This window comes from Parambassis ranga, chromosome 16 (assembly GCF_900634625.1).
Source record: "Parambassis ranga chromosome 16, fParRan2.1, whole genome shotgun sequence".
Lineage (NCBI taxonomy): Eukaryota > Metazoa > Chordata > Actinopteri > Ambassidae > Parambassis > Parambassis ranga.
This window is the reverse complement of record NC_041036.1, coordinates 13,470,612-13,498,349: the sequence shown is the minus strand read 5'-3', so window position 1 is coordinate 13,498,349 and position 27,738 is coordinate 13,470,612. Positions and strand designations below refer to the sequence as shown.

At 42.6% G+C, this 27,738-nt stretch overlaps 2 protein-coding genes across 7 annotated transcripts in view; one reads left to right on the top strand and one right to left on the bottom strand.

Moving 5' to 3' along the window:
* The window catches only part of ddr1 (discoidin domain receptor tyrosine kinase 1), a 36,671-nt gene extending 15,505 nt beyond the window's left edge, over positions 1–21,166 (top strand). Inside the window, exons 4-20 of one of the 4 annotated variants that reach the window (XM_028424395.1) lie at positions 2,528–2,603; positions 3,283–3,435; positions 4,280–4,427; positions 5,619–5,721; positions 6,483–6,669; positions 9,891–10,140; positions 11,419–11,556; positions 12,064–12,129; positions 13,208–13,368; positions 13,796–14,003; positions 14,897–14,974; positions 16,807–17,108; positions 17,190–17,317; positions 18,008–18,205; positions 18,305–18,572; positions 18,814–18,963; positions 19,384–21,166. In XM_028424395.1, coding sequence (XP_028280196.1) covers positions 2,528–2,603; positions 3,283–3,435; positions 4,280–4,427; positions 5,619–5,721; positions 6,483–6,669; positions 9,891–10,140; positions 11,419–11,556; positions 12,064–12,129; positions 13,208–13,368; positions 13,796–14,003; positions 14,897–14,974; positions 16,807–17,108; positions 17,190–17,317; positions 18,008–18,205; positions 18,305–18,572; positions 18,814–18,963; positions 19,384–19,524 — 2,755 coding nt within the window. In that variant the 3' untranslated portion in view covers positions 19,525–21,166. Of the gene's footprint in view, positions 1–2,527; positions 2,604–3,282; positions 3,436–4,279; positions 4,428–5,618; positions 5,722–6,482; positions 6,670–9,890; positions 10,141–11,418; positions 11,557–12,063; positions 12,130–13,207; positions 13,369–13,795; positions 14,004–14,854; positions 14,975–16,806; positions 17,109–17,189; positions 17,318–18,007; positions 18,206–18,304; positions 18,573–18,813; positions 18,964–19,383 lie in introns of all 4 variants that reach the window. The other 3 variants (XM_028424394.1, XM_028424396.1, XM_028424397.1) reach the window with 3 other exon arrangements.
* Positions 21,167–22,461: 1,295 nt separating this feature from the next.
* flot1b (flotillin 1b) lies at positions 22,462–27,070 on the bottom strand. 3 transcript variants are annotated; one of them, XM_028424472.1, is made up of 13 exons: positions 26,937–27,070; positions 26,297–26,364; positions 25,805–25,880; positions 25,536–25,626; positions 24,860–25,003; positions 24,592–24,711; positions 24,212–24,307; positions 23,959–24,111; positions 23,634–23,815; positions 23,504–23,549; positions 23,269–23,406; positions 22,960–23,124; positions 22,462–22,874 (listed from the first exon to the last, which is right to left on the bottom strand). In XM_028424472.1, exons 2-13 carry the CDS (start codon positions 26,337–26,339, stop codon positions 22,845–22,847), a joined length of 1,284 nt encoding a protein of 427 aa, XP_028280273.1. In that variant the 5' UTR covers positions 26,340–26,364; positions 26,937–27,070; the 3' UTR covers positions 22,462–22,844. The 3 variants fall into 3 exon arrangements, with proteins under 3 accessions (XP_028280273.1, XP_028280275.1, XP_028280274.1); XM_028424474.1 differs by having other exon boundaries at positions 26,297–26,347; positions 26,937–27,034; XM_028424473.1 differs by lacking the exon at positions 22,462–22,874 and having other exon boundaries at positions 22,951–23,124.
* Between the last annotated feature and the right edge of the window lie 668 nt (positions 27,071–27,738).

Sequence of the window (27,738 nt, the reverse complement as noted above, 5' to 3'; positions counted from 1 at the left end):
CAGTTATTTTCCCATCATTCCTGGCAGTCAGTGGTTTGTTATAATGAGATAATGCATGATATCAACAAGCAATGACAGTGTAACATTGACATAAATACAGTTGATGTTTACGGTCATGGATTACACAACTGAAATAAGTTTTTAATTTTAGTACTGTGCTGAGATGAAAGCAGGCCTGAAAGAGTTAAGAACTGTTTTCAGTTCTGTAAGAGTTTGAAAATAAAGTCACATATTTGGCGCTCTTACATTGTGTTTGCTTTTTATTATGAGAGCTTCACACAGGCACCAGGGTTTTAGGTGTACGTTCCACTCTAAGTATGAGGAATACCTTCAGAGACTTGCTTCACATTTGGTGATTGACGATAATATCTAAACTGTATTTAGACATCTGCAGTGTTAATGAAAAACCATGTGCACTTTGGCCATATCTCAGTTTGTGAAGGTGAATTTTAAGTGAATTCTGAGTGAATTCTTTTAAATTTGGCAAAACTTTCACTCAGATGCAGAGACTAACTGACTAGAGTTGGATCCTCAGCAGCCCCTGTTATATCTGTAGGCCATTTTTGTGATTCCAGTGTACAGTGAGAGTGTGGAAGTCAAAGGTCAGTGATATCTGTCCACAAATGCCCAAACAAACAAGAAAATATGGAATTGAAAATGAATTGACTAAAGTTTGGAGGTCAAACGGTCAACATGACTTATTAACCAAATTTGTACAAATAAAGTCAACTGCAACTTACCTGGTCATGCTACTGTGATGTGTTAATTAAAATTTTAGCAGCATTTTGACAGAGCTTCTTAAAAAGGAAACATAATCAGCAGCAGTTTGAGAAGTGGTGCTGCTCGGACAGCAGTTGGGAGCTGCTTGATAGGGTGGATTTAATAGACTAAAGAGCTGCACACACTGATCTGTTTAGGGAATAATGTACCCCGTGTAACACAAATCTGTCAAAATGGTGATTTCGTCTGCATATAAAGCTGTATGATCAGTGTTTTCAGATAATAGCCGGGGTCAGGATGCCACGCTGGCTGTTTCACATGCCCTTTAAAAGCTGCTTTAACTTTCTGGGCTTAGTGCTTCTGCTTCAGTGGTGGGACGTGTTTGGAGTCTGTTGGCACCATGCTAAAGTAATTTCTCTGAGGGGTATTAGTTTATGGTGGGGGATGACAGTGTGTGTCTTCATAAAGCCCATCCGTTAATTACATTACCACCTTGTCTGTCTGGCTGTGAGGTCGTATTCAGGGGAACCATGTTAGACCTGAAACATGCTAGAGCCACGTGTAAGAGCACACGCAGGATTGTGTGTGTGTGTTTGTGTTCATTTGTCTCCATCAGGCTGTTAGGGTGGGTTTCCTGGCTCAGTGTCTAAGCATGTGGAAATGATTATTAGCTTGAGATCTCTTTAAGACACATGAGGGAAACCCTAAGAGAGGAAGAGGGAAAACAGTGAGAGAGCAGCGGATATAAAGTGAAGGAGAGAAAAAAAACAACTGAGAGGTGGATCTGTGTTGCAGCTTGCTGAAAGCTGGGGAGAAATTAATTTGTAAGCAGGGTGTTGGGTGAGGGAAGAGTTGCAGAACTGGTAGGGTTTTTTTATTACTCTTGGCCAGTGGAATATCAGCAGATTGGAGAGGAGGGAATGAGTGAAGTGAGAACAATGGGAGAGGAGTGACGAGTTGGCTGGTATTTAGGTAGGAAGTAAAAGACGGGCACAGCGAGAAACAGGAGAAAATGAGGTGCTTGGCTCAGCAGTGCTGTGTAATGTTAATCCTGCTGGCCCTACTCCGCCATGTTCCTCCTCCACCTCCCCCCTCCTCCTGCATCACAGGACACTTAGTGGAGCACTAATGTGTTGCTATCATTTTGTGGTTCCCAGCTGTATGATCTCACCCACTGAAGGTTGAGAGGGATTGATTATAGTCCAAGCGCCACTGTCAGTGTGACTGAGTTGATACAGTGATTTGTTTTGGTGGTCTGAGCAGCAGCTTTCATTTTGAGAGAAGCCTCACAGTGGTCAGAGTGGTTGTGGCCTGGCGACCGCTCCAAAGCTCCTCAATGCAACGTCACAGACACACAGCCAAGTCTGTGGCCAGTGTGTGCTGTGAGCATGAACTTTTCTGGAATGAGTGTGTGTGTGTGTGTGTGTGTGTGTGTGGTAGGCCTGAGGAGCTGTGAGTAAAGATTGATCCTGACATTCTACAGCAAGTCTTATTGTGAAGTTTGAATGTGGAGGAGCTGGTAATCATCACCCTGCTCCTCTCATCTCGTTTTCTCTCTTCATGAGTCGTATGTGTTCTCTGTATTTTCCATCACTCTGCTGTCTTTCTCTTTCTCTGTTTGTCTTTAGCCAATGCCAGCTCGTATTTATATGTGAGTGTTTGCAGGGGCTTAGAGACAGGATTGGATTCTCATATGTACCTCTGCATGGTGCTGACACAATGGGTTTTGATGTTTTGTAAAACATGGTAAATGATTGTTAGAGGAGAACTTTTCTCTTGTAGTTTTACATTGAACACTTTTTTTCAGGTTGAGTACTGGAGAGGGTGATGGAGCATGGTGTCCAGCTGGAGCTGTCTTCCCGGGTGGAACTGAATACCTTCAGGTCAGAAACTCTTACTTACTCTTTACCCTTTACTGAACTGCACATTTGTTATTTAATTATTTGATACTTGGAGTAGTCAGCACCAAACATACTCATTCATTTCCTCGCAGAGAAGAAAGATCAGCACTCTCTTATTTAAATAAAGAAGTGCTAAATCTTGTCTTTAAAGGGCTGCCGAGCTTTTATTCTGCCTCGACCTCCTATAAAAGTATTCAGACTGAGGAAGGGAGGACCAGACACTAGACCTCCGTTGTTGTGTTTACACGCCACACCTAGGTGGAGGTTACATGTGCTTTTTTTTGTTCAGTGTGATGCCAAAGGCAACAAATTGAGATGGCCATCTGGGAGGCATTATAGCAAACAAGTTTACCCCTGATTTACATTTAATGTAGAGGATCAAATTCTTTGAAGGGCCAAAGCTGAAACAAAAGGTGGTGAGCTTGAAAATAAAAAGTTGTTTCGTAGTGATGATGGACACTCTTTGACTGTTATTTCTTTAAATAAGTTATTTTTCCCCCTTTAAATCCTTGGTGGGTCCTGATTTAGCAGACTGATATGAAAGTGGTTTGTTATAATGAATAACCTCAAAACTATGTGGAAACACTTCCAGACACTTGTTTTCTTCATACCTACCTGTTTTTATTATAATAATATGTGTATTCATGTGCATTTACTGCAGGTTGACCTACACAAACTCCACTTCTTGGCTCTGGTTGGTACCCAGGGTCGCCATGCCGATGGGCACGGCCAGGAGTTTGCCCGCACTTATCGGCTCCGATACTCCCGGGACGGACAGAAATGGATCACCTGGAAGGACCGCTGGGGCCAAGAGGTGGGCAGAAGGTTTCTTCTTAAATGTAGCGTTGCACTGTGTCTCGCTCAGCTCTGTGTCTCTGTGTCTCGCTCAGCTCTGTGTCTCGCTCAGCTCTGTGTCTCTGTGTCTCGCTCAGCTCTGTGTCTCGCTCAGCTCTGTGTCTCGCTCAGCTCTGTGTCTCGCTCAGCTCTGAACACAAACGAAGTAAAGTGGCAGCTAAATGTTATAAAATAAGCTTTGAGGTGTCAGCCTTCTCCATTATTGATAGGAAATAACTCAATATCCCATTCCTGCTGAGTACAAATGTAGTATTAATCTCAGCTGACTGTATTATTCATCAGTATTTGATTTGCTTGTTATTCATTTAGAAGTGGAGCAGTTTGGAGTCCAGCCAACTAAACTTTGTGTAACAGTGTTTCTGGTCAGACAAGAGCAGCCTGCACCGCCTGCTGAACAATAAATCTTGTGCAGATAAAGCAACCTCGTGCGTTGTGTTTGGTAAATGTCCAATGTTTTCTTTGGTGATAAGTCCTGCTCTGTGTTTTGTACCACCATTACATGATAGCCTGGGAATTAAGACCTCCAACAACCAGTGTTTGGGGAAGGAGTCACACTGTTTGTTTCCTGATTTCAGTTATTATCTTAGACCTTACATTGACACAGAGCAAATTGGCTCTCACTCTAACATTTTTCTTGCACCTGTGTGTGTGTGTGTCAGATAATTTGAGCTCTTCTCACGTACATAAAAATTTAAGACAGAATAAAGTCAGAGCCATCAGGTGTGAATTATTCAAACCTACAGTAAACAGCAGAGACCGGGGATGTTTGTTTTTGATGGAGTATCTGCACCCCTCTCCCTCAGGTGGTGTCGGGTAATGAGAACACCTATGATGTTGTGCTGAAAGACCTGGGTCCTCCCATTGTGGCCCGCATGGTGCGCTTCTATCCCCTGGCTGACCGGGTTATGAGTGTTTGCCTTCGGGTGGAGCTCTACGGTTGTGTGTGGAATGGTAAGTAATGTCCTGTTTTTCTTATCTATGTATTTATTCAGCCCATATATTGATGATCCTGATACATTTGATTACCTAACGGTGACAGTGTCAGAGTTTGCCTGTATCAGATGGAAATAATTACAAGTGTTTTCGCCATATGTCCCATGCATCGAGTTTGAGGCATTGCAATAAATTTACAGCCTCAGTCGAGTTTTGCCCGGATAAAAGAAGCCACACGTTGATAAATGGTGTTGGTCTCCATGTTTCCTGAAGCACAACACTGACTAAGTGAGTATTTATGAGTGGCTCACCTCCTCTCCTGCCCCATCTGCCTCCCTGCTCTGCCTGTAAATCAGAGCTGTCACTGACGCTGAAAGACCCAGTTCCTGGTCTGTGTCTTCAGGGAGACCAGGGCTCTAAAATATGTTTCCCTGTGGTTTTCTGACGTGTTGTGGCTCAGCTCATCTACAGAGAGGAGATTATGCAGAATCTACACCACCCCTCATCCCATAACAGATTGTAAAGCGGCGGCACAGCGCCTTCTCTCTGTTTATACTTTAAGATTCAGATTGGACCTGCCTGACCTTCACATTTAAAGACATTCACAGATCCTCATTTATGTGCAAACAGGACAGGCTGTAAATCCTATGTGCACCATTGTTTATTATAGATATCAGAGTAGCTGGTTGAAGTCATGTATCTGACGTCACCTCTCGACTGAAGGTGGTCGTGGGGTTAATGTGCCAAAAAACACAATTAGAAAAAGTCAGTAGCTGTGACAGTGTCTGAAATCATGATGCAGTTAATCTAGAAAATCCACAGACCTTGTTGTGAACAATTTCATGTAGGAGCAATTGAATGTATGAAGACAGGCCTATGCTTTTGACATGGTTACTGCTCAGATCAGCTGTAATGTTTGTCAGGGATAGATGCAGGCTGCCTTCTTTACAGCGATATGTGTGTCTGGTGCCTGGTTTGGTATAACATAGTTCCTGCATCAGGTCTCTGAATGGTAGAGAGCATCAGCATCTAAAAATTCAGAAATTTAGACCCAAACAATAATATAATATATTTACATTTGTGGTGAACTGTTTCTTAAAAAGCCAGCCATATCTGTCCGTCTGTCTGTATCTGTCCGTCTTGTATGCCTTCTTTCTTGTTTTGTTTATTGTTCATGACTAACATGGATTTTTTTCATCTTTCACTCAGATGGGCTGAAAGCTTATGCAGCTCCAGTGGGGCACGTCATGCACTTGTCTGGCTTGCCTGTCTATCTAAATGACTCCACCTATGATGGCAGCACAGAACAAGGGTAAGATATTCAGCTGCTCAAGGCTTCTGTACCATTTTCATTTTTATGTATGATCTCATTTCCATATGAACTTGTGAATTTTTATGGAAATGTACAAACACGGCCTTGTTGTAAATTCGAACGATGCCATGGTGAATATGATCAGTTTACTGATGTTACAGTCAGAGTTCATGTTCAATCGATGCAATGCTTCTCTGCAGTGCTCATCACATCTGCTAACATTGAAGTGGGGTCTCAGCCAAGATCAAGTTTATTCCATCTTCCTAATCGAAAGGGAATGACATTATTTTTTTTAGTTGCTCAGGGATTTGCGTGTTTCCTGGCTATAATGTTTTGGCAGGGTGAGGGGAGAACCAAGAGCTGGGGTGGGAGTGGGGAGTTTTGGGGTCCTCGGTTGCATGTGCTGTGGAGGTAATGGGGCTGAAATGTTTTTTTAGTGGGTGAGCGAGCACTTTTGATGTAATCCAGACTTTTTGGAGCAGATGCGTGCGGGCTCATACAGCTGGAAGTTCAGCGATCTCGAAGTCTGTTGTGTGTGTTTGTATGCAAAATAAGCAAAGAAAAAAAAATGCAGTGAAGCTGGTGTGTGTGTGTGCTGGATTGTTATGTATGTATGCTTATTTATTCACCTTTGTATGCTGGAACATGAATAGAAATAGAAAGTGATAAGCAGAGCAGGCGTCTAGCATTATTTCTGTACAGAGCCGCATGGTAACCTAAGTGTGTATGTGTGGTGTGTGTGTTTGTGTGTGTGTGTGCAGGATGCAGTTTGGAGGCCTGGGTCAGCTGTGTGATGGCGTCCTAGGAGGAGACGACTTTACACAAACTAAGGAGCTGAGGGTGTGGCCAGGGTATGACTACGTGGGCTGGAGCCGAGAAGCCCTTGGGCAAGGCAGTGTGGATATTGAGTTCCACTTTGAGAAACCACGTGTCTTCCACAACATGCAGGTAGGCACTGAAAGTTGTATATTTCTGGAATTGATCTATGGCGTTGTGAAACTTCACCTTCTGCTTTCTTTGTTCAGCTGTTCTTCTTTTTTTTGCTGGTAGTTTTTTAAACTGTTGTCTGTTGTTTACCTCAGGGTTTACCCTTAATGAGGTTTAGCCCCACCTTACATTGGGAACTTTTTCCAGCTCAAAGATTTCCTTAATGAAATAGGGACAAATCCCAGCAGTGGGAATATGCACAGAGGTGTAAAATGAAGATTTCAGGGTTTTAAACACATGTTCTCACTGCTGTTTTTGGAAAAGAATGCACAAAAAACCTGGTGCTCAATAGAGTAGGCACATGATTGGACATGAAAAGAGCCAGGTCCAGACCACAGAGGAAAACAGAATGACCACCCAGTAATTAATAAAAGGCTGAGCTGTTGAGCACAGCATCACCGCTCTCTCACTCTGCAGACTTATTTTCCCCCGTCCCTTTAAACACACATTTCTGTCTCCCTTTTGTCAGATGTTTGGGATTTGCTTCTTAGTCTTTTATTAGTTGTCTAACAGTACATAATGATGTTTGCAGTAATTGTATCTTCACATGTCCGCTCTTTACTGACTGTGCGGGAACATACAGCACACATCCAAAAGGCATGACACAAACAGAGGAGAGAACTAGCCAGTAAATAACAGCAAAGGAATCTCACGATAAAAATGTAATGAGAAGATGTTTTAAAAAGTAGTTACTTTAGTATATGCCAATGTACTCAATTATTTATTCAAAACAAAACAATGGCACACCGACAATGGACAAATCTGTGGCCCCTAACTTTATGGAAGCCAATGTGGCCCCCATGAAAGAAGTAATTGCCCAGATGAGTGTAAATGATCCCACCACCTCGTGCCTGCCACGAGTTCCTGCTGTGGAAAAACACCCATTGAGGTCATAGCGCTGGTTCCTGGTGTGAGTCTTCAGGGAGGTCACTTCTAAAACTAGGATTTGCAGCCCATTTCACACACAGTCACAGGTCAAGCAGGAAATGTGTTCCTTCTTTTGTCTCATCCTACATCAGCCCAAACAGATCAGTGTCTATCTTCGGCTGTTTGCAGGTTGCGTTGTCCCGCTGGAATCTCTTTGTCTGTGTGACACATTTTTAAGCATAGCTCAAGAACAGTACACAGAGCATCATGTTGTCTGCTGGTTAAGATGCATACTGAACATCCTGTTCGCAGTAAAGGAAAAATGTACAAACTCTCCTATAACATAAATGAGATCTGATCAGAATAAAGTATTTCTGCTTCTTACAGACATATAACCTCATTTTCTTTTCTAACAGCTTATACTATATAGTGATACTCAATAAGTGTTATTAAAAGACTGTTAAGATGACGAAGAACTATTTGTTATTGGCACTTTGTTGCATCGGCTAATTATTTATCCCATTAGCTCACAACGTGCCGTTGTGATTATTAGAACATTGGGTGGATTCTTTTAGCATCTGATGAAACTCTCTGACATTCCTGTCGTTCCAAGCAGCACAACCTCCAAAACAAAACTAAGCTATGTGTTTTTACCTCATTTAAAAAAAAAAAAAAATACAATGAAGTCTGCCATCTCAGGAAGCACCATTTAGAGCTCTGCAGCCATTTAATTAGTTTGAATGTGCCATTGTTTATTACGGGGGCCACTGTGACTGTGCTCGTCTCTCTGGGAGCCACCGAGTTGCATCACAGCCTGTTTGTGCGTCTGTGTGGCTTTTGGGGTTAGTTTGTGGAGTAATGAGAGGGGATAATAAAATGAAGCAACCCAGTTTGAATTATAACTGGGTTGTCTGTTTGGATGTAGGTTGGAATGTTGGTTTGGGAGGGATGCACCATATACATGTGCATATTAAACAGCTTGATTCCCCAGCCTGTCTCATAAAGGGACACGTTATTTTTTTAGATGTTTTGAAAGAAGATTCCAAGTTTCTTTATGAGTTTGTTATTGTTGGAGTGTACCACAGTTACTTTTTTAAACACCCTCTGGGCTTATCCTGCTTTTCCTGCCTGTTCCCTGGTGGTTTCCCACACTAACCTCAGCTGACACACAGCGATATGCAGGCCTGATGGAGCGGATGTGTCAGACACACAGGTTAAATAAATAACGTGGGAAAAAAGTGGGAACCTGAACCTAAAACCTACTTCTGGTTTGGCTCGTCTGTACATGTCAGAGTTCCCCAACCTGTGCATAAAGACACCCCCAAAGGGAAATCTGCTCTTTAACCTTTGTCAGAACTGACCTGACCTTCTCACTTCTCCTTACAGAGAGGTTCTGACGCTCTCTGATCTGCTTTTATAACACTCCGGTTCTGTCTGTTGGGGATTTTTGTAGAACATTTTTGTAAGTGTGTGGAATAAAGCAATAAGATCACAGGGAATCTCTAATGGAGGTCAGATTGATGATGAATCCAGCAGAAGATAATGAATGTGAGTCATAGGAGCTGAACTCCCTAAAGGAGTGAGTGGTTCAGTTGACCCATTACCACCAACACCAACATACAGTACCACAAACCACATTTCCTACATGTCAGCTGAGCATCTGGTGCAGCCTTAACATGCGGACCATGTTAGCATAACTGACCCTGCAGCGTGTGAATTGACTTGACACAGCATCTCATTCTTTTTCTGAGGGAAAAAATAAACTGCCATCTCCACCTTCATTTTCTGTCTCTCAGATCTACAGGTTTGACCTCTCACTTCCTCATTTTACAGTAACTACCTTCTATCTTCCTCTCGCTTCTCGTCCTCCAGCTCCTCTTTCTCCCTCCAGCCACAGTGACGGCTCATATATAAGATCAGCTTTTATAGATGCTTTTCTCCTTGGCCTTTCCCTGCTTGTAAAAACTGGAAAGAAATATTCTCTGCTCTCTTCGATCGTTCTTTTGTCGTGCACTTTTTCTGCCATCCTTTCTCCCACTTCCCTGCGTTCTAATTGTGTTCGTCGGCGCTGCTTGGCTGAAAGTCGTGCCAAAGCAATTATGGCTGAACAGGAAGAGAATATGTCATTAATTTTTGTGTGTTAAGTTAATCTCTTCCTCCCTCGCCTCGAATAATGAATGATAAAGTCTCCTGAGTTTTCCAGGTATTTGCACAGGGGTCAAGCTAATTCAGACATGTAGGTGGTTAAAGTATTTTTGCAAACGCTTTCCTCCTTTGTTTGTCCTCTGTCTGACACTCCTGTCTTCTTCCCGTAGGTGCACAGCAACAACCGCCACACACAGGGTGTGCGAGTCTTTAACAAAGTAGAGTGTGTTTTTAAACCCGGCCTCCTGCAGCCCTGGTCCTCTCCAGCTCTTACCCTGCCTGTACCCCTGGAGGATCTGAAGGACCCCTCCTCACGACCCATCACACTCAAACTCGGTGGCCAGACAGCTCAGATCCTCCGCTGCAAATTCTACTTTGCAGACCGCTGGCTGCTGATCAGTGAGATATCATTCTTGTCTGGTAAGAAACAGAAGCGAGCTGTTCATCTATGAGACATGAGGTTCTGTGGCTCTGCTGGCTTTACACTTACGTCACATAACCTAACAACTGTGCATTACACAATAATGGAGGTCCAGCAGAGATTTGGCTTTGCCTAAGCAATATCTAAATATAGATGGCAGCAGCAGAAAAATAGATACCTGGAAAAACCTGCTCAGAGTACAGCACAATCAGATTGGTCCACTGACAGGACGGAATACAGCAAAACATCTGCAGAACTAATTCTCACTACTTAATTTTAGAAACAAATGAAAATGAATCACGTAATCTTTACACCTGTTTTACCTCCATCTCTTGTCATGTCTTCTTCCTGTTTATGAGCTGAAACAGCAGCAAAAATATGAGGTCTAATTAGAAGTCTGATAGAGGCCTGCTCTGTTCTCCAGATTACTGTGACTAATTAAACTGTCCACTCTGGTCAGGAACACTGTCAGCCGCCGTGTGATAAGAATCGACAAAACTCCGGTGGCTGAACAGCCCTGACCCCGCTGTTTTATTTGAGATGACACAGTGGTTTTATAGATGATGAATGAGACAGAAGAACTATCCTATCCTATCTGTGCATTGTCCTGGCTCATGGTTGTGATCCTCAGCAGACTGAACTTGTACAAACATGCAGTGATCAAGGTCATTTTGAAAGCAAGTGATCCACACATTCTCAAATATTACATTTTCATAACGTGTCTCTCACATAAGGCAGTCCTCTTATTCTGTATAAACAGTCTATATAATCTATATAAATGTGCACACCCAGTAGGTATGGGACCAGATTTTTCCAGTCTTATTAAAGCAGGCTTTGCTTCCATGCAGGTTAATGGATCATCCTGTCAGTAAATTCAAGATGGCTCCCATTTAGATGTTGGTCAACTCAACTAGTTGCACAAAACATGCAGTCTTGGTTCTGACCAGTCCTCCTTTTATATTAACGTCCTCCTTGTCTCACTGCTGTCAGAAACCCTCCTGTACTAGCATGCTGTCACCCTTCAGCTAAAACACTGATGCTGGCTAGTATGCAAACTAAGCACCAGTGTAATTCGTTGGTTAGACAATCAGTTGTCTCTGTCAAAACGAATGAATCGGCAAAAGCAACATAATTAGCTCTGAAATGAATAGAATAATTGTCTGAAAACACATCCAGCTGTGACCACACTGTTTCCCAACTGCTGTAGGTGTGTTATGCCATATTTAAACTCCTTAAACACATAAAACATGATTTATTCTTATTAACTTTTCATTCAGAGCCGTTTGCGGAGGATGACATTGATTCATTTCACCCCAAGATTCCTGACAACAGTGCCTCTCCTCCTGCCGTTAACCTCACCTCCTCTGCTCCCACAACAAGCCACAGCTCCTCCAACACCACCACAGGGTCGTCTGGTGAGTCCTGCCTCTCACCCCCACACTACTTTTCCCCCTCTCCACCCACCATTCTTTCTCTTTCTCCTTGCAATCTGCTCTATCAAGCCTTCCCAATTCACCCAGTCATCAACTTTTGTCTCTGAGCTCGTCTCCTTTTTTTTCCTTCAGTCGTGATGAGTGCAAGCAGTTTGTTAATGCCATGTGTGTCTGAAGCAGAAGGCAGGCAGTGCCAAGGGAGGCCCATGTTTCACTTGCCTTACTCTGAAATTCTTTGGCTGGACCCTAGCCTCTGCCAGATGTTTATTTTACAGATTTTAGTGTAAAGACAGAAGAAGCCTGGCTTTAAATTAAAGGTCAAATGTTTCACAGTTTGGATTTAAAAGGTTCGTTTGAACTTTTAGAGATTTGATCCAAGTGAGCTAGAATCCTGCTATCCCTCCCTTTCTCTTGTTCATCGCCATCTTCTGAGCATTCACCGCTTCTCTTCTCACACATTCCTCCTTTGTCCATCCCTCGCTCCTCCAGAACCCCCCACCACCTTCACCTCCACCACCTTCATGATGGACACCACTGGTAACGGGACGCTGTCAGGTGAGAGAGTTTAAAAAAAAAAAGAAAGTTGAGACACAGAGGATGAACTGAGGGCTTACTGGCCTTCTTCCAGCATCTTAAACCTGTCCTGCTGCTCAGCAGAGAGTATGGACTTTAATGGAGGAGGGATTACAGGGGCAGGCTTTGGCACTGGGCTCTGTCCCCTGGGCTTGAAGATATACAGCTTGAGGAAAAAACTATAGCAGTGCTATAGTAAATTATATTTATGCAGGATAACAACTTGGCTTCCTGTGGTCTCACAAATTGCATGCTGTTTTTTTGAACTGGCTTTAGTCTGCACAGCTAAACAATAACAGGCTTTTTAAAAGCTGCAAATGGTTTTCTGTGGCGTGTATGTTGCTTTGTCCTGGTTACTGCCTGTGGTTAAACGGCTTTGTTTGGGTTTATTTACTACCATGGTGGTAAACTGAGAGCGTGAGAGACAGAGCTGATTCTGTCCTGACAATGTAATGTTTAAATCACAGGCTGGTAAATATGTATCTGTGTGGGTGCAGGTGTGCATTTGTTCTTTATTTATGTGCACATGAGTATGTGGGTGTGGGTGTGTGGGTTGAGCTGTGTTGTTCCAAACTGTCATTTATTCTGTAAAAAATTGTTTTTTAAGAGTTTTTTTTTATTTGCAAACACTAAACTATGCTGAATGAATGTACTCATGCCTCTTTCAAAAACACATTTGACCTTCAAAGGAGAAAAATAACTGGATGGTTCTGACTACAAAGCTGGTGTGTAGTTCAAGCATGAGTGTTGACATAATGTTCTGAAAGCAGCGGGCTGAGAGCCTCGGTGGTATGAGCGGGCATACTAAATGCACACTCGCACTGACAATCCCTGTCAGATGTTTAGTGGGCCTGATGAAACTATGTGGGTATGTGTGACCCCTGTGAGTGCGTGACTGTGCTGAAAGAGCTAATGCTCACATGCTGAACAGCGCATTAACTCACGTCAACACACACACACACAATCAAAACCCAGTGTAACAATAGACTTGCACATAGCAGCAGGTCTCAGCGTACACACAACTTACATTTTACCCTCTTTTTGCCTTCTCTTGGTTCAGAATTTGGTGCTCTTACTCCAAGGGCAGGACTTCCTGTAGCCAAAGATGACAGCAGTAATACGGCTATTCTGATTGGCTGCCTGGTGGGCATCATCTTACTGCTGCTGGCTGTGATAGCTGTCATTCTTTGGAGGCAGTACTGGAAGAAAATACTGGGCAAGGTGAGTCCAAACTGGGGTCACAGTTCACAGTTGGTAACACACGGTGTTTTCTGGTTTCTCTCAGTGGTATCTGCCTGCCTTCAGTTTATTATTTATCAAAGCTGCACTGAGCCGCCTGAGAAAGTAAAAACCAAAAACCTTTTTTAACTGGATGAAGTCTCCACCATAAGCTAACTTCAACCAGTATATATAACCAACATACCACATGATATCAGAGAAGAGTGCTGAAGCAGAATCTGTGACAGCAGCCTGAGATAATAACCATCAGTGCCTTTGGCAGAGAACCACTGCTTCTCCATCTGGATGCGTTTTTGAAATTTTCGGCTGATTGTTTAAAAATTAGTCTGTTTAGCTGCACAACTCCTCTAGAGATTTAAACAGTGCATTTTAATTACCCTTTATTTAAGTGCGTCCTCTGTCTTCACAGGCCCAAGGTAGTCTATCCAGTGATGAGCTGCGGGTTCACCTGTCCGTCCCCTCGGACAACGTGGTCATCAACAACACACACAGCTATTCGAGCCGGTACCAGCGCATACACACCTTCCCTGATGATCGCGACCATGAGAGGGAGGGAGAGGGAGAGTACCAGGAGCCCAGCGCCCTGCTCCGGCCGAGAGATTACAGAGACAGCACAGGTACATCATACACACACACACCTAGACTGGTAGTGCATTAATAGTGGCTTGATTTAGAACATGAGTGTCGTGACATGTTGAAATAGAACATGCTCAACACAGGGTGACAAACATCTGGCATGCAGAAAATGTGTCCCAGTGCAGCCTTCCATATGTACTGTATTTACATTTCCACAAACATGTATGTGGTCGTACAGATTGCTTCATCTGCACGCCTGTGTTTGTGCTTCTGCAAAGCCTGTTTGTTGATCATATCAATAAGCAAGCTCATTTTGCAGAGTGGAAACAGCAGGAGAAAAAAATGGGGCATGCATATCAAGAAAACAATAGTATTACAACATATTTCACCATGTCAAAAAAAGTAAATTAAACTAAACACACTGCAAGGAAGAGTGCCACCAAGAAGATACAGGATGCAGAGGGGGCACAAAAGAGCTATTGTTCTGAGAAAAGAGGGACAAGGGAGGGGAAAGAAAAGACACAGAAAGCATTCCTTTGCTTGTATTGTACCGCAGGAGCTCGGCATGCCGTCTTTATTAGGCGCCTGTGTGTGAGTTTGAAATAACATGAGCAACAGAAACATTATTTCATCCACTGGTTTTGTTTTGTTTGGTTGTGGCCTGAGTTGTGTTAACTTGCCTGTTCTTGTGATGCTCTGCTGTTCTGTGCTCCATGTGTCAGTGCAACCCCTCCTCATCCCTTCAGTTATAATGACTGCTAACCATGTCATGTTGTCATGTGTTTCGTTGTGTGTGTATTTTGTGTCCTGATCTCAATGATCCACACCGCGGTGCCTGCGTGTACCCCCCCTCGTCCTCTGTGTGTGTGTTTATGTGTACGTGCCCTCCCAGCCTTGCTGTTAAACAACCCAGCCTATCACCTGCTCCTACCAGATCACAGAAAAGGCTCCCGAGCCCTAGTCGTCCCCAGCTCCACACAGGCTCAGGAAAAGAGCCTCAATGTGCCGCAGGGTAAGAGACCTCAAACTGGGCCATCATGTTCAGGAGCGGCCCCTGCTTCACCACCTAGCAACAGTACCCATATGTAACTACCAGGGCTGGGGGAGTAGAGATTGATTTTAGTCACTGCACAAAAACGTCTTTAATTAATATTGCATGTATCTGATCTTCACCATTCCTGTTACTTGCACAAACACTCACTCCTTCACTCAGCACTCAAATAACTCTTTGCTTTATTTGAAGGGATAGTTTGGCTTTGGGGAATTGTAAAAATGTTCACACTTACTCTGAGACTGACAAACTCATAGATTTTTATTTATAAACTTAAAACTGTGCACAGCTGCTGAAAGGGTAGCCTTGATTTTTTTTTTCCACGTACATTTATACTGTAGTTCTGCACTCCCTTTTTAAGTGAAATATTATTTCTGGATGGATTGACAAGAATTTGTTTTGGTTGTTTCCCACCATCTGATCATAATTTGTCGAATACTGAAGTTTATCAGTCTCTTCTTTGTGTTTAATGTTAAGATGCTGATCATGGTTAACATTAAATCAATGTTAACATTGAGTCTGACTCAATAGTGACCCGGGAATGTCACTTAAATAGGATTTTAGTATTTGTCATTTCCTGGAAATCAATAAAAAAAAAACTTTTGATGTCTCTTCATCCCGCTGTGTCGTCTGCATCGGCAGCATTGGCAGAGCTGATGAATTAATCTTAAGGAACACAAGTGGCACCAAAACTATGTTAAAGCACCGTATTTTACTAGGAAATGTTAGTTATGTGCTGACAGATAACGTGACAACAGAGCTTTATATACAAATCATATATATAATACTGTAACACAGGTTGAATACTGTCAGAATGCCTGAGCTGAAGTTACAAACACAGCACAGTGATTCACCAGTGCTCAGAAAAGTTTGTGCTTCGGTAGATTCCAGGCAGGCAGCATCTTTTAGGCATTTTGTAGTTTTTTGCTAGCACACAGACAACAGCTTTGTTATGTTAACAAAGAGCAAAACATCCATCTGCCTCTCAGAGCTGTTGCACGGGTTTATGTTTTTCTAAATTTCATCAATTATTACTAAAGTATAAAAGCAGCGCAGTATTAATATTCATAGGCTGTGTCTGTGTGGATTAAAGTGGATTTAGAAGTTTCTTATCATGCTCATTATTATTCAAAGGCCACACTCACACACAAGCCTTTGACAGAACCTCAGGGAGGCACTGTGTTGTGTTGAATGTAAAGTTTAGAGGTGTTCGAAGTTTATTAGTAACCAGATCAAATTCAAAGTTAGTTTCAGCAACAGTAGAATAGGATGAACGCAGACTTTTACTCTAACTGCATGTTTTTACCTTCAATCTACACACGTATGATGGATTTAAATTGTTCTCAATCGTGTATTCTTGTTATCGACAACCAGAAATATATCCCACCTCAGCTGAGAGTATGTATTCCTGTATTTTTTCTAGATGAAATAAATTCTTGTACAGCACAAAGTAATTCAAGATGTATATAATTATCTGGTAAATGTCTTTTAACAGCCCCGCCATCACACTAATAGCCAAATGACATGGCCCTGAATAAATGAAGGTGAGGTAGACTCTGGAATTCCTGCTGGATGACGGCTTCTGTGCCTAATCTCAGCAGATGAACCAACTCAAAGCTGTGCACAGGATGATCACATGATCTTTTACAAATAAATGAGCTGATTTGAGGTCGGAATCTGTAGAGTAATGTTGTGTTTTGGACTTCCCCAGAATTCAAACTATCCCCTTAACTATCCCCCTCTAACTCGTTCATTGTTTTAAAGTCGTTTTTAAACTGTGTTCGCCTCTCCAGCCTGTGGTTTGGACCTGGACATGGAGAAGGGTTTCCCTCCAGCACAAGAGGAGCCTCCTCCCTACCCTGGCTCGCCTCCGTACCCCTCACTTTCCCCACCTGTGTCTCCCCCGCTGCCTCCCAGTGTCCCACATTATGCCGAGGCTGACATTGTGAGTCTGCAAGGTGTCAGCGGTAACAACACCTACGCTGTTCCTGCCTTGACCTCATCGAGCCCAGGGGCCGACTCTGCCCCGCTGCCGGAACTGCCACGTCAGTGTCTCATCTTCAAGGAGAAACTTGGCGAAGGACAGTTTGGGGAGGTGAGGAATGACATGCAAAGTACTGTGTGTGTGTGTGTGAGAGAGATTGTGTTTTTACAGTGTCTTGTTTTTCGGTGAAAGGTGCACCTGTGTGAAATCGAGAACCCTCAGGACCTGCCCAACTTGGAATTTCCTTTCAATGTGAGAAAAGGTCGCCCTCTTCTGGTGGCTGTGAAGATACTGCGGCCAGACGCCTCCAAGAATGCTAGGTCTGTAAATTCATGCTCGGCTCATCCAGGTTTCAGCACAGTTTACGGTTTATCTCACAGATTATTTCACTGTTTCACAGTCATTGTTCATTCCGCTGCAGCATATGTAGAACTTAATGCAAGCGTACAAAGATTGTTCCTTCTTTGGCATGTTCACTTTTCATCAGGCCCAAGGAGGTACAGGACCCAGTCATTAGAGTTTAGACCAGTAGACCTGATAATAAAAACCCAGAGGAGAAGCACAGAATTTCAATACTCTCACAGTGCATAAGAAAAACATCTGTAGCTGGTCTAGATGTTACATTCTGTTCCTCACCATCTGTTTGTTTACTTTGGCTCTGAGTGAGTTTTGTGGTGAGCAGGTAGAATAGCCATGTGTGGACTTGTGAGTTTTGGGACCATCTTCACCTGGTTTTGTATGGAGGAATGGTGAGAGCTGAAGCAACACAAACATTGACCAGGAAAATAAATCAAGTTGTTCTTCTGCAGGCTCGCCTCCTGATTCTCCCACCTTGCAGCAGTAGCATAAATAATGTTTTGTGATCATGCTTTAATATTTAAGTATGTTATTTTTAAGTAAGGCCAGAGCAGGAGCGCAGATTTTTCATCATCCTTTAAATCCGCATGTTCTTCTCTTTACTGCATGACTGTCTATCAGGATTAGCTGACTTTTATTCCTCACCCTGTTAGGAATGACTTTCTGAAAGAGGTGAAGATCCTGTCCCGCTTGAAGGACCCGAACATCATCCGGCTGCTGGGAGTGTGCGTGAGCAGTGACCCGCTCTGCATGGTCACTGAATACATGGAGTGCGGAGACTTGAACCAGTATCTGTCCCACCGAGTGCTTCTAGACAAAACTGGACCTTCACACAATACGCCAACCATCAGGTAGTGCGTGCATGCTGATGTACAGACACAGACGTATGCATATATGTACATATAGTGACACGTTTTATTAACCATTTCCTATCTTCCTTCATCCCTTAGTTACCCAGCCCTCATCTCCATGGCTAGCCAGATTGCATCGGGAATGAAGTTCCTCTCCTCTCTCAACTTTGTGCATCGGGATCTGGCCACTCGTAACTGCTTGGTTGGAGGAGAGAGGGGTGAGTGCGGAGAGGACCGAGGTGGCGAACGTCACATCAAGATAGCTGACTTTGGCATGAGCAGAAACCTCTACGCTGGAGACTACTACAGGATCCAGGGCAGAGCTGTGCTGCCAATACGCTGGATGGCCTGGGAGTGCATACTGATGGTGAGAGCACAGGAATGTGTGGCGCTGCGTGGATCCTCAGTATCACTAATATTGACCGAAAGACCAGTTTATACCAAATCTTACTGAGTAAACAGAAGCTCACATAACATGTGCACACATTAAAAAACTGTTCAGAGATTTTAATGACACTCATTAAAGGTGTCATCTCCTAACAGCAGCGTATGCTAATGATTCTGAAAATAATGATAATGAAGATAACTGTATCTGTGTGTACTCTCAGGGTAAGTTCACCACAGCCAGCGACGTGTGGGCATTCGGGGTCACTCTGTGGGAGATGCTGAGTGTTTGTCAGGAACAGCCGTACTCCAACCTCACAGACGAACAAGTCATCGACAACGCTGGGGAGTTCTTCAGAGACCAGGGCAGACAGGTATTTCACACAGAAGCCGGCCATGTTTGATTGTTTGCATTCTTATACTGAAATTTTACTTTCCAGTTGTGATTTTCCAGCCTTGTGCAGGGTTTGTATTTTATTTATCGTAGCTGTAGAGAGTTAAATTGTTGTGGATTAACATCCATCAGTCAATATTAATGGAGTCACATGCGAGATGTGTCCTGCTCTACACCCCTTACTGGGTGAGTCTGCTCAGAGTAATTTGAATAATAATAGCACATGTTCCTCTTGATATCAGGCGCCCTCTAGTGGTTGGTCTTTGAGGTACAGTTATTCAGAGTATTTAGTAGAGAAGAACTATACAGCAGTTAGCCACTAACCAATATGTCAGAGAATGTATTGGTGTATTGTAATCGGCAGGCCAGATGTTCACCTCCATCCCTCTGTCTTTTTCAGGTATATCTGAGCAGGCCGGCTATCTGTCCTCAGGGTCTCTACGAGCTCATGTTGAGCTGCTGGAACCGAGACTGCAAACTTCGCCCATCCTTCGCCTACATCCACTCCTTTCTTACTGAGGATGCCATGAACATGGTGTAAAGGCAACATGGAGAAAGGCCAAAGAGAGGAATGTGTACTTGCTACAGTTGAAATGTGTGGTGGTGGAGGCTGCGCACACATGGGGCAGTAGAAAAGGGAGAGAAGGTTGCTTGCTTTTATATTTTCTACTTTTTGGGTGGAAGAGGCTGAGAGACCGCTGGTTCGGTTTTGTTTCCACTTCAGATGCCATCAAAAACCCAGCTTTGGATAGGTAACGGTCTGAGATACATTTCACAGTGGGTGGTGGTGGTGGGTGCAGTCTGCATAGGAACTTTCTCTCTTCTCAGATAATTAACAAATCAAAGTGACTGTTGATTTAGTGCTCAGAGAATACTTTTTTCTACCATAGGAAACAGTTTAAGATTCATGACGTCTCCATAAGCTGCGTGCTTGTGAACAGGTGGAGGTGCACCTGTGCCCATTTCCACTCATGATGGGCATACTGGGACAATCTCAGCATTTATATTGGGTATAACCTACTGCACCAAAATTATAATTTTCTCTCAGTCCCACCCCCTTAGATAGGGGCCCACATCCACGGCTGTGACTCAGTGTGGACTAATGTGAAATTATGTGGACCAGACAACAGCAGCCCCCTTTTCTACACTGTGATTATGCCCAGTTTGCTCGCAAACACTGGCTCCCAGTTTTTCACAAAGTATTTGAACTCCATCTTTGAACCACAGAATGGAAAAATGTTGTGTACTTGGTGCCAAATGCCCTGAAACCTGAGGACAAAGGCCCAGAGGAGGAGAGTGTGCTGCTGCCGCGATGACATGTGACACAGAAACCGGAACGCTTTTCCAAGCAGAGACAATGCTGTCAGGCGGAGCAGCGGACGGGACGTCTTCAGATGCGCCTGCTCAGGTGTTTATATTTTTTGTATCTGGCTGTGACGCAGTCACAAAGAATAGATGTAAAATTCCACAACCAGCTGCACTTTAAACCCTTCCTTGTATACCCCCAGCCATGATGGGATAGGATTCCTGTCAGATGTGGATTCTGTGATTTTGGACAAAATCTGAAATCCTCTCCAAACAAGGCTTTGCCAAACCATTAGATGTAAAATATTATTTTAACAAAATTACATGGAATGGCATCCGACAATTTGACCGCTGTCAGTCGACTCATCAATACACATCACTGTAGAAGAGGAAATGCTGGGATTTCTGATTTCATCGAACTCTGCATTGTCCCATGTTAGTTTAAGCTGATGCGGTAGAAACAGTGCATCTACCTTACTGGCTGTGCAGCACTGTCCTGAGATCAAGATTATGAAGTAATACATGTTTACTGATTGTGAATGGTTGTGCCATTTAAGTCATTTTTGATACACTGTAGTTCAACTAAACCCATATTTTTATATATTTACTGTACTTAGACTCTTCTTGATGTCCAATTTTGTCCTTTTGCGTCTTTGAGGCTGAACATTACGGTATGTACATATGTTAGGGACAAAATTGTTATTTCCTTTACTAATATATAGAAAACTGTTTCATTTGGGGTCTTCTGTGTCTCTGTAGAACGCTTGCTACCTTTGATGCTATTGTAATTCATTGTGTTGTCTATTTTTGTAGATGTTTTATTAAAGCTAACCTTTTCAAATAAACCAGTCTGCCTCACATTGTGTGGCAAAAATCCAGAATTACTGGATGGCAGCTTTTCTACTGACAGGTCAAATGTGTTTGCTTGTTGTCATGGCGAAAGTGACCTTTTGGATACTTTAAGGTGAATCGAACATGATTTGTGTGGTCAATGTGACCCCGACCACTAAAATCTATTCAGTTCCATCTTTTTAACCACTTAATATAATGGAGGAAATTCCTTAGATGTTGTATTCACACAAACTTCACCTCTAAAAACAGCTGTTACTAGAGTGGAAACAAACAGACCCACAGGTTATTTTTCAAGATTAAATCATTTAATTTATCATTCAACTACAGATAAACGTGTATATTTTGACAATAGCAGTCAACTTTCATAATATACAGGAACTAATTTTTCAAAGACAACAACAGAACTTTAAGCAAAGGGTTATAATAGTCATAATAGTCATAACCGCATAAAAAAAAAGGAACGGAGTCTAATTTGGCTTTCATCTTTAGCCATCAGTAGTGATGACCAGTGGCTTAAAATCAGTCTGATATGAGGAAAAACTCCCTGACAGAAGTGTTAATAAGCTTGACTGAGGAGCTCTCACCAGGCACTTGGTGGTTAAAAAATGCATAAGGCTTGACAGGTAGAGGAGAGAAAACTTCTGACCAGAAGTCCCAAAACTACAAACCTAAAATCAGCTATAGTCCACAATATATAGAAAATGAGTAGAAGTTTAAAACCCCATGACAGAAAGCACACCACAGAAGCAGGCTGGTTAGTGCATTGGTTATTTAGTGATGGTACTTCACTAGAGTTATAACAGGGGCCAAAGTTCTGAGGAAGACAAGAAGACAACAAACCTTTTTTCTACAACCACACACTTTCGTTTCTTCTAGCAGTGCCATCATACCTTGCTCCCATAAACCACTTCCTCTCCCTTCTTTTTGAAACACAGAGAAAATGTTTCCAGCATCGTCACTTACAACAAAAAGATGACAACATTGTCTCTCTAATCCACCAGTGGACGCGGACGACAAACACCATTATCAGACAGTTTATGGACTAATGGCAACAGCGTAACGTTATCTCCACACACAAAACTGAGGTGTCAGCCAGCTCATGTAAACTGAAGCAGAATGTACACAGCATTAATTTTACAACTCTCCAGACTCAGAGCTTGAGTCACTTTTCAGGTACAGGGTGTGTTGGATATGTGTTGCAGTGAGAGGATCAGACCATGAGAATGTAGTAGCAGGCTCAAGTTGGGCTTCCTGAATGATCTTGCATGCATTTTTAAATCAATTGAAAGGCACAGAACTATAGCCATAACTTTTCTTATTAAAAAACATTAAAAAAATGCAACCCAGTGCCTGTGCTGGGATAACTGAAGAAAGGCAGCATACTGGCAGTAAGGTATAAAGACAACAAAAACAAAAATTCCTACATCTGCTTAAACTACCACTTGGCTCAAGTCCGGCGTCATATCTCCTGTAGTTGACTGTGTGGTAACTTAGAGCAAAAATACAGCACTACAGGTTAGGAAGAGGATTTAAAAAATAAAGTTTCATTCCTATTAGCTGGAGGAACTCATGTAAAACATGCATGCACACAAACAATGAGACAGAGCTACTGTTTTGAGTCAATACAGTGACTACAGGGAGAAGAACGATGGAGGATTCTACAAATTGTTGACACCTTCTGATTACTTTTATATTCTTCTCCTCTTAATAGACAAGAGCACTCTTTCCGGCAACCTAAGAAGCCAAAAAGAAAAATATTTATTAACACCTGCACTAGTTGTTCAGACTCCTACATAATGGTATTCATACATCAGTGTACCTGGGAGATGGTGACTCCAGTGAGCTTCTCCACAGTGGATGGCAGCCTGGTCATGATTTCTAACACCTCTCCTGCGAGTTTGGCTGCTCCCACCTCTGATCCACCACTGGACACCATGGTGACCTTGTTAGCAGCTGAGAGTGGCTTGCTGATTTCCTCGGCCATCTGCACAACAGGAAAAATTATTTGGATTAAACAAGAAAAAAACAAAAAACATTATTTACAGTTTTTTGGAATAATAAGTGGAAAAATGTCAAAAAAAATCTTTTAAAAGATTTTGAAGTTGCTTAGGTGAGAAAAGAATCTGACCAATGGCAGCTTCTCTAGGAGCATGTCCACCATGGCCCCATCTTTGTACTGCTTGAAGGCCTCAGCCTTCTTGGACATCTGCTCAGCCTCAGCACGGCCTTTAGCCTCAAGAGCAAAAGCCTCTGCCTCACCCTTCATCTGTAGGGACACATTACACACAATTAATTCATTAGACACTATTAAGATTACAATATGCATGGGTGACCACAATTAGAGGATGTGTATCAGTACTCACTTTGACAGACTCGGCCTCCGCCTCCGCCTCCATAATGAGCTGCAAGCTGCAGTGAGACAAGAGCTTCTGTTAACAATTGCTCCTCAATTTGTAAGAGCTATATGACAAATTGGCAAACTCTTGCACTCACCGCTGTGCCTCAGCCAACTTTTCTAGTTTGAACTTCTCAGCTTCTGCAGGCTTTTTAATTTTGGCCTCCAGCTCCTTCTCTTTGCGGATAATCTCCTGCTCCTGCAGCATAATCTGCTGTGTGCGTTCTACCACCTGAACTTGCATCTTCTCCTCCTCGATGCGCTGCTTGGTCTTGGCCACCTGACGTTGAAAAATTACACACTACTCAGTATTCATTCGATTTAACGTGTGTGTCAGCTGACAAGCCCAAACTAAAGGATTCCCAGTATATCAAAGTCCCTCAAAGAAGAGCTTGCAACGTAGACCCGAACAGATTACTCTACCTGCAGCTGATAGGCCATTTCTGACTCAGCCTTCTTGGTATTGACCTCAACGTCATAGGCTGCCTTCTTCAGCTCGTAGTCTCTCTGAGCTTTTGCCATTTCAATCTCATTTTTGTACTGAGCTGACACCTTCTCCTGCATGGCATGGGCCTCCTGCACGTAGAAAAGACAAGAGAAACGTTGGTAAATCTTTAAATCAGAAGCCAGATCACTCTCAGATTATTCTTAAATCTTGAAGATGATGACTATTTACTCTGATGACGGCATCCCGTTTGTATTGAGCCTCTCCAATCCTGGCATCTTTCTGCACCTGAGCTGTTCTGGCTTTACCAAGAGAGTGAAGGTAGTCCTGTAGAAGGAACAGTGACAAGTCTTACACAACTCACTTCAGCAGTAAAACGGAGACTGTGCATTACACAAGCACAAGAGATGATGTGGTTACCACAGAAGCACTTAGGCCTAATTTATCTCTAAAGTCAATACCAATCACTTAAGTGCTTTACTGTAACAGAGGATATCAGAGACTAAAAGCTTTCACATAAAACATAGTGTGGGCTCACAGTAACTACACACTACCACTCCTTTCCAGTGTTTGGTGTGGTGTTTTGTCACTAGTTTAAGCACATAACATACCTGATCATCATGAACATCTTTGAGCGTGTAGCTGACAACACCAATCCCCATGTTGACCAAGTCAGAGGAGGCAACTTTAAAAACCTGCTCAGAGAACTTCTTACGATCCTGATAGATCTCCTGCACAAAACAGAGACACATACACATCGTAGTTAATATGTGGGCATTCACTCAGTGACTCAGTAGGTTATGAATCATAATAAAAAAAATCTACTGAGAACTCTTGGACACATATGGTTAAGTAAATCCAATGCGTTAGTACACAAACCTCCACAGTTAAATGGGCAATGATAGCTCTCTGGTGTCCCTCAAGGGTCTCAAGTGCAATCTGAGCAATCTCCCCCTCTGATTTACCCAAGAACATCTGACAGGCAGTGACCAACATCTCCTTGTTCTGGCCCTGGATTTTCACCTGGAAAAAGATAAGATAAAAAACATCTATAAAATACCAAGTAACAGGTTATTGGATTTTAAACCTTATGTACAACTCAGACAGTAGAACATAACAGTTTAAAAATGCAGCAAGACAATATCCTTTACAAATGAGTCATTTGAGCTTGGTCATGTCCATCCAGCCTGCACTCTTCATCTAGTGCCTTCTTCTTCCCCTCATTTACTCACAGGAATTCTAACTGAACATTACAGCATACAGGAATTCTTTTACTCTGCCAAATGTAGTTGCACTGGTTTACTTAACATGTGTTTTTGTATTAAATCATTTAGTAATTGCACATGAATACATGTTACCTTATTTCAAGCAGCTAATTTAAATTCACTCACTCTTGAAGGAGGCAACCAGAAATACAACATAGTTTCCCCTTTCATCATTTATCTGTACAAAATCTTCCTACAATACTACCACAATTATTCTGTTGAAAACTGCATGGCTTTTCACGTCTATTTATTCAAAATCTTATGACAAATCTTTCTCACAGTTCTCATACCTGTGCAATCCCAGTGACGGAGATAGGGACACCATGGCGGGTGTAGACTTTGTCACTCTTCACATTTAGAGTCAGTGTGTTGAGTGTGATTCTGGAGGGTGTGGGGGAACAAAAAAAGGGAAGAATTGATGACATGATAGCAGGAAGCAAGGCAGAGCAAAAGCAGCGAGGACAGGCTAATGTTCATCACCATTTATCTCCACTGTTATATTAAATTAGAGAGCTGTGTCATAATTATATAAAACAGAAAAACAGACAAGGGAAATCACCTCTGGATCTGCTGGATACATGGAAAGACAAACACTCTCCCTCCAGCAATCATGAGAGGAGGAGAACGGCCAAAGCCTGAAAGCAAAAAGGAAGGGAGACACAACAGAAATGTTACACCACCATTCAAAAACATTGGTGGAGTGGAGGACATAGTTCACCTTTAAAAGTATTACAACAATGTGAGTGATGCAATTCATTCACAGCAGTGTGAACCATAATATTCTAGCAAGCTGGAAAATTCCTGCTCTTACATCAAACTGTCTATAGACGCAGCTCGAGCACATCTGATCACATCATGTGACAATCAAATCACTCACATGACACGTTTCCTTATCCACTGTACACAAAACGGTACTCCTGAGATTATTATGGCGCTTTATCACCGCTTGTGCTGCAACTTTTTAATGACAGTAGGTGTTTCGATACAAGAGGAAATATTCCAGTTTTCTAAGCATCCTGTGTTATTGTAAGAAAAATGATCCATTCATTACCTGACACCACCATGGCTTCATTAGGTCCACACGTGTAAAACATCTTGATTCCTGATTTGAGACAAAAACTGGAAACACCGGAACAGTCAGAACAAAGCGTGGGACGAGTGTAAACAACAATGTAAACCGGAAAACAAATGTATGGCTAGAGAAGTACTAGATGAAAATGTAGATCCTATGTAGCCTTTTGCCCAACCCACACAATATACTTTACAATATTAGATTGATACTAGACAATCTAATACAACTGCCCATCCACTACTATTGACACATGTCAACGTCAATCATGCAACCCACGATCCTAATGATGTTTTCACGGCGGAGCTCACGGCTCCTCCCTCCCCGCACCCCTCACTACAGAGACCGTTCGTTCGTTTACAAGACAGCCTCTTCTCCCTGAATTAACCATCGTTTTATCGAATATAATGTAGGGCAACAAAACCACAGCGGTACACAAATTAAAACCTCATAGGTGTTAGGCGTAAAGCTCTATAGAAAGACAGCTAACTTACAGGCTAATGTTAACTAGCTTGCCCTTTAATTGCTTCGGAATCGATAACACGGGGGAAAAAAACAGCCCAGAAATTAGGTTATAATTCATCAATGGTGCATATACAGGCGACTGTTCTGTTCGACTTACCGATTATCCGGTAACAACAAAAACCAAACCGTTTAAGAATCAATCGAAGTGAGATTTCTGTTGCTACGGTGAAGTTGCGCTGTTGGTCCTTGGCTGGAATTACAAAAATGTCTGTTCGGAGAGGGAAGTGCGGCTGACCACGCCCATCCTCAGCACACAGATGATGCCCGTTTGTCGCCTCCTATCGGCCGATAGTATCCACTGCAACTCCACCATTAATAGTCATCTATCTGTTGAGTAGAGTTTCTGATGACCTGCCAACTGAAGGTGGGCTTCTTTACTGAATTAACAGTATAACAATGTAGCAATGGAAAAACACACACACATTACAAAAAAACCTCCTTAAAGTAAAGTAAAGTACATCACTATATATGTGGCATATTTACCTGGTTTAGTCTCTGACTTAGTATGCAAGCAGTGAAACATCAGTGTGCAGAGTTAGTTTATGAGCAACTGGTAAGTCTGAGTCTGAGCGATCATCATATAATTAATGGAAGGGGAAGGAAGGAGAACAAGCAGAGAGAGGGCCTGATACAACAGTCAGGCAAAAAGTACTGTTTGGTTGAGCTAAGAAAACAAGGTTTGGAAATCAGAGATGTAATAAAGCTAGAAATAATAAATCTAGCACAGAAAGAAAATATAAAATAGCTGCTCATGGTGCAAATATCAATATATAACATTTGAAACACCTCACACCATAACACAGTAATAGGCTACACATGCAACTAAATTTGCACATTTCCGCCAAGGTCTCCAAGTGTTTTAAATTAGATTTGTGGCCTGAAATATTTTCTTTGAGCTG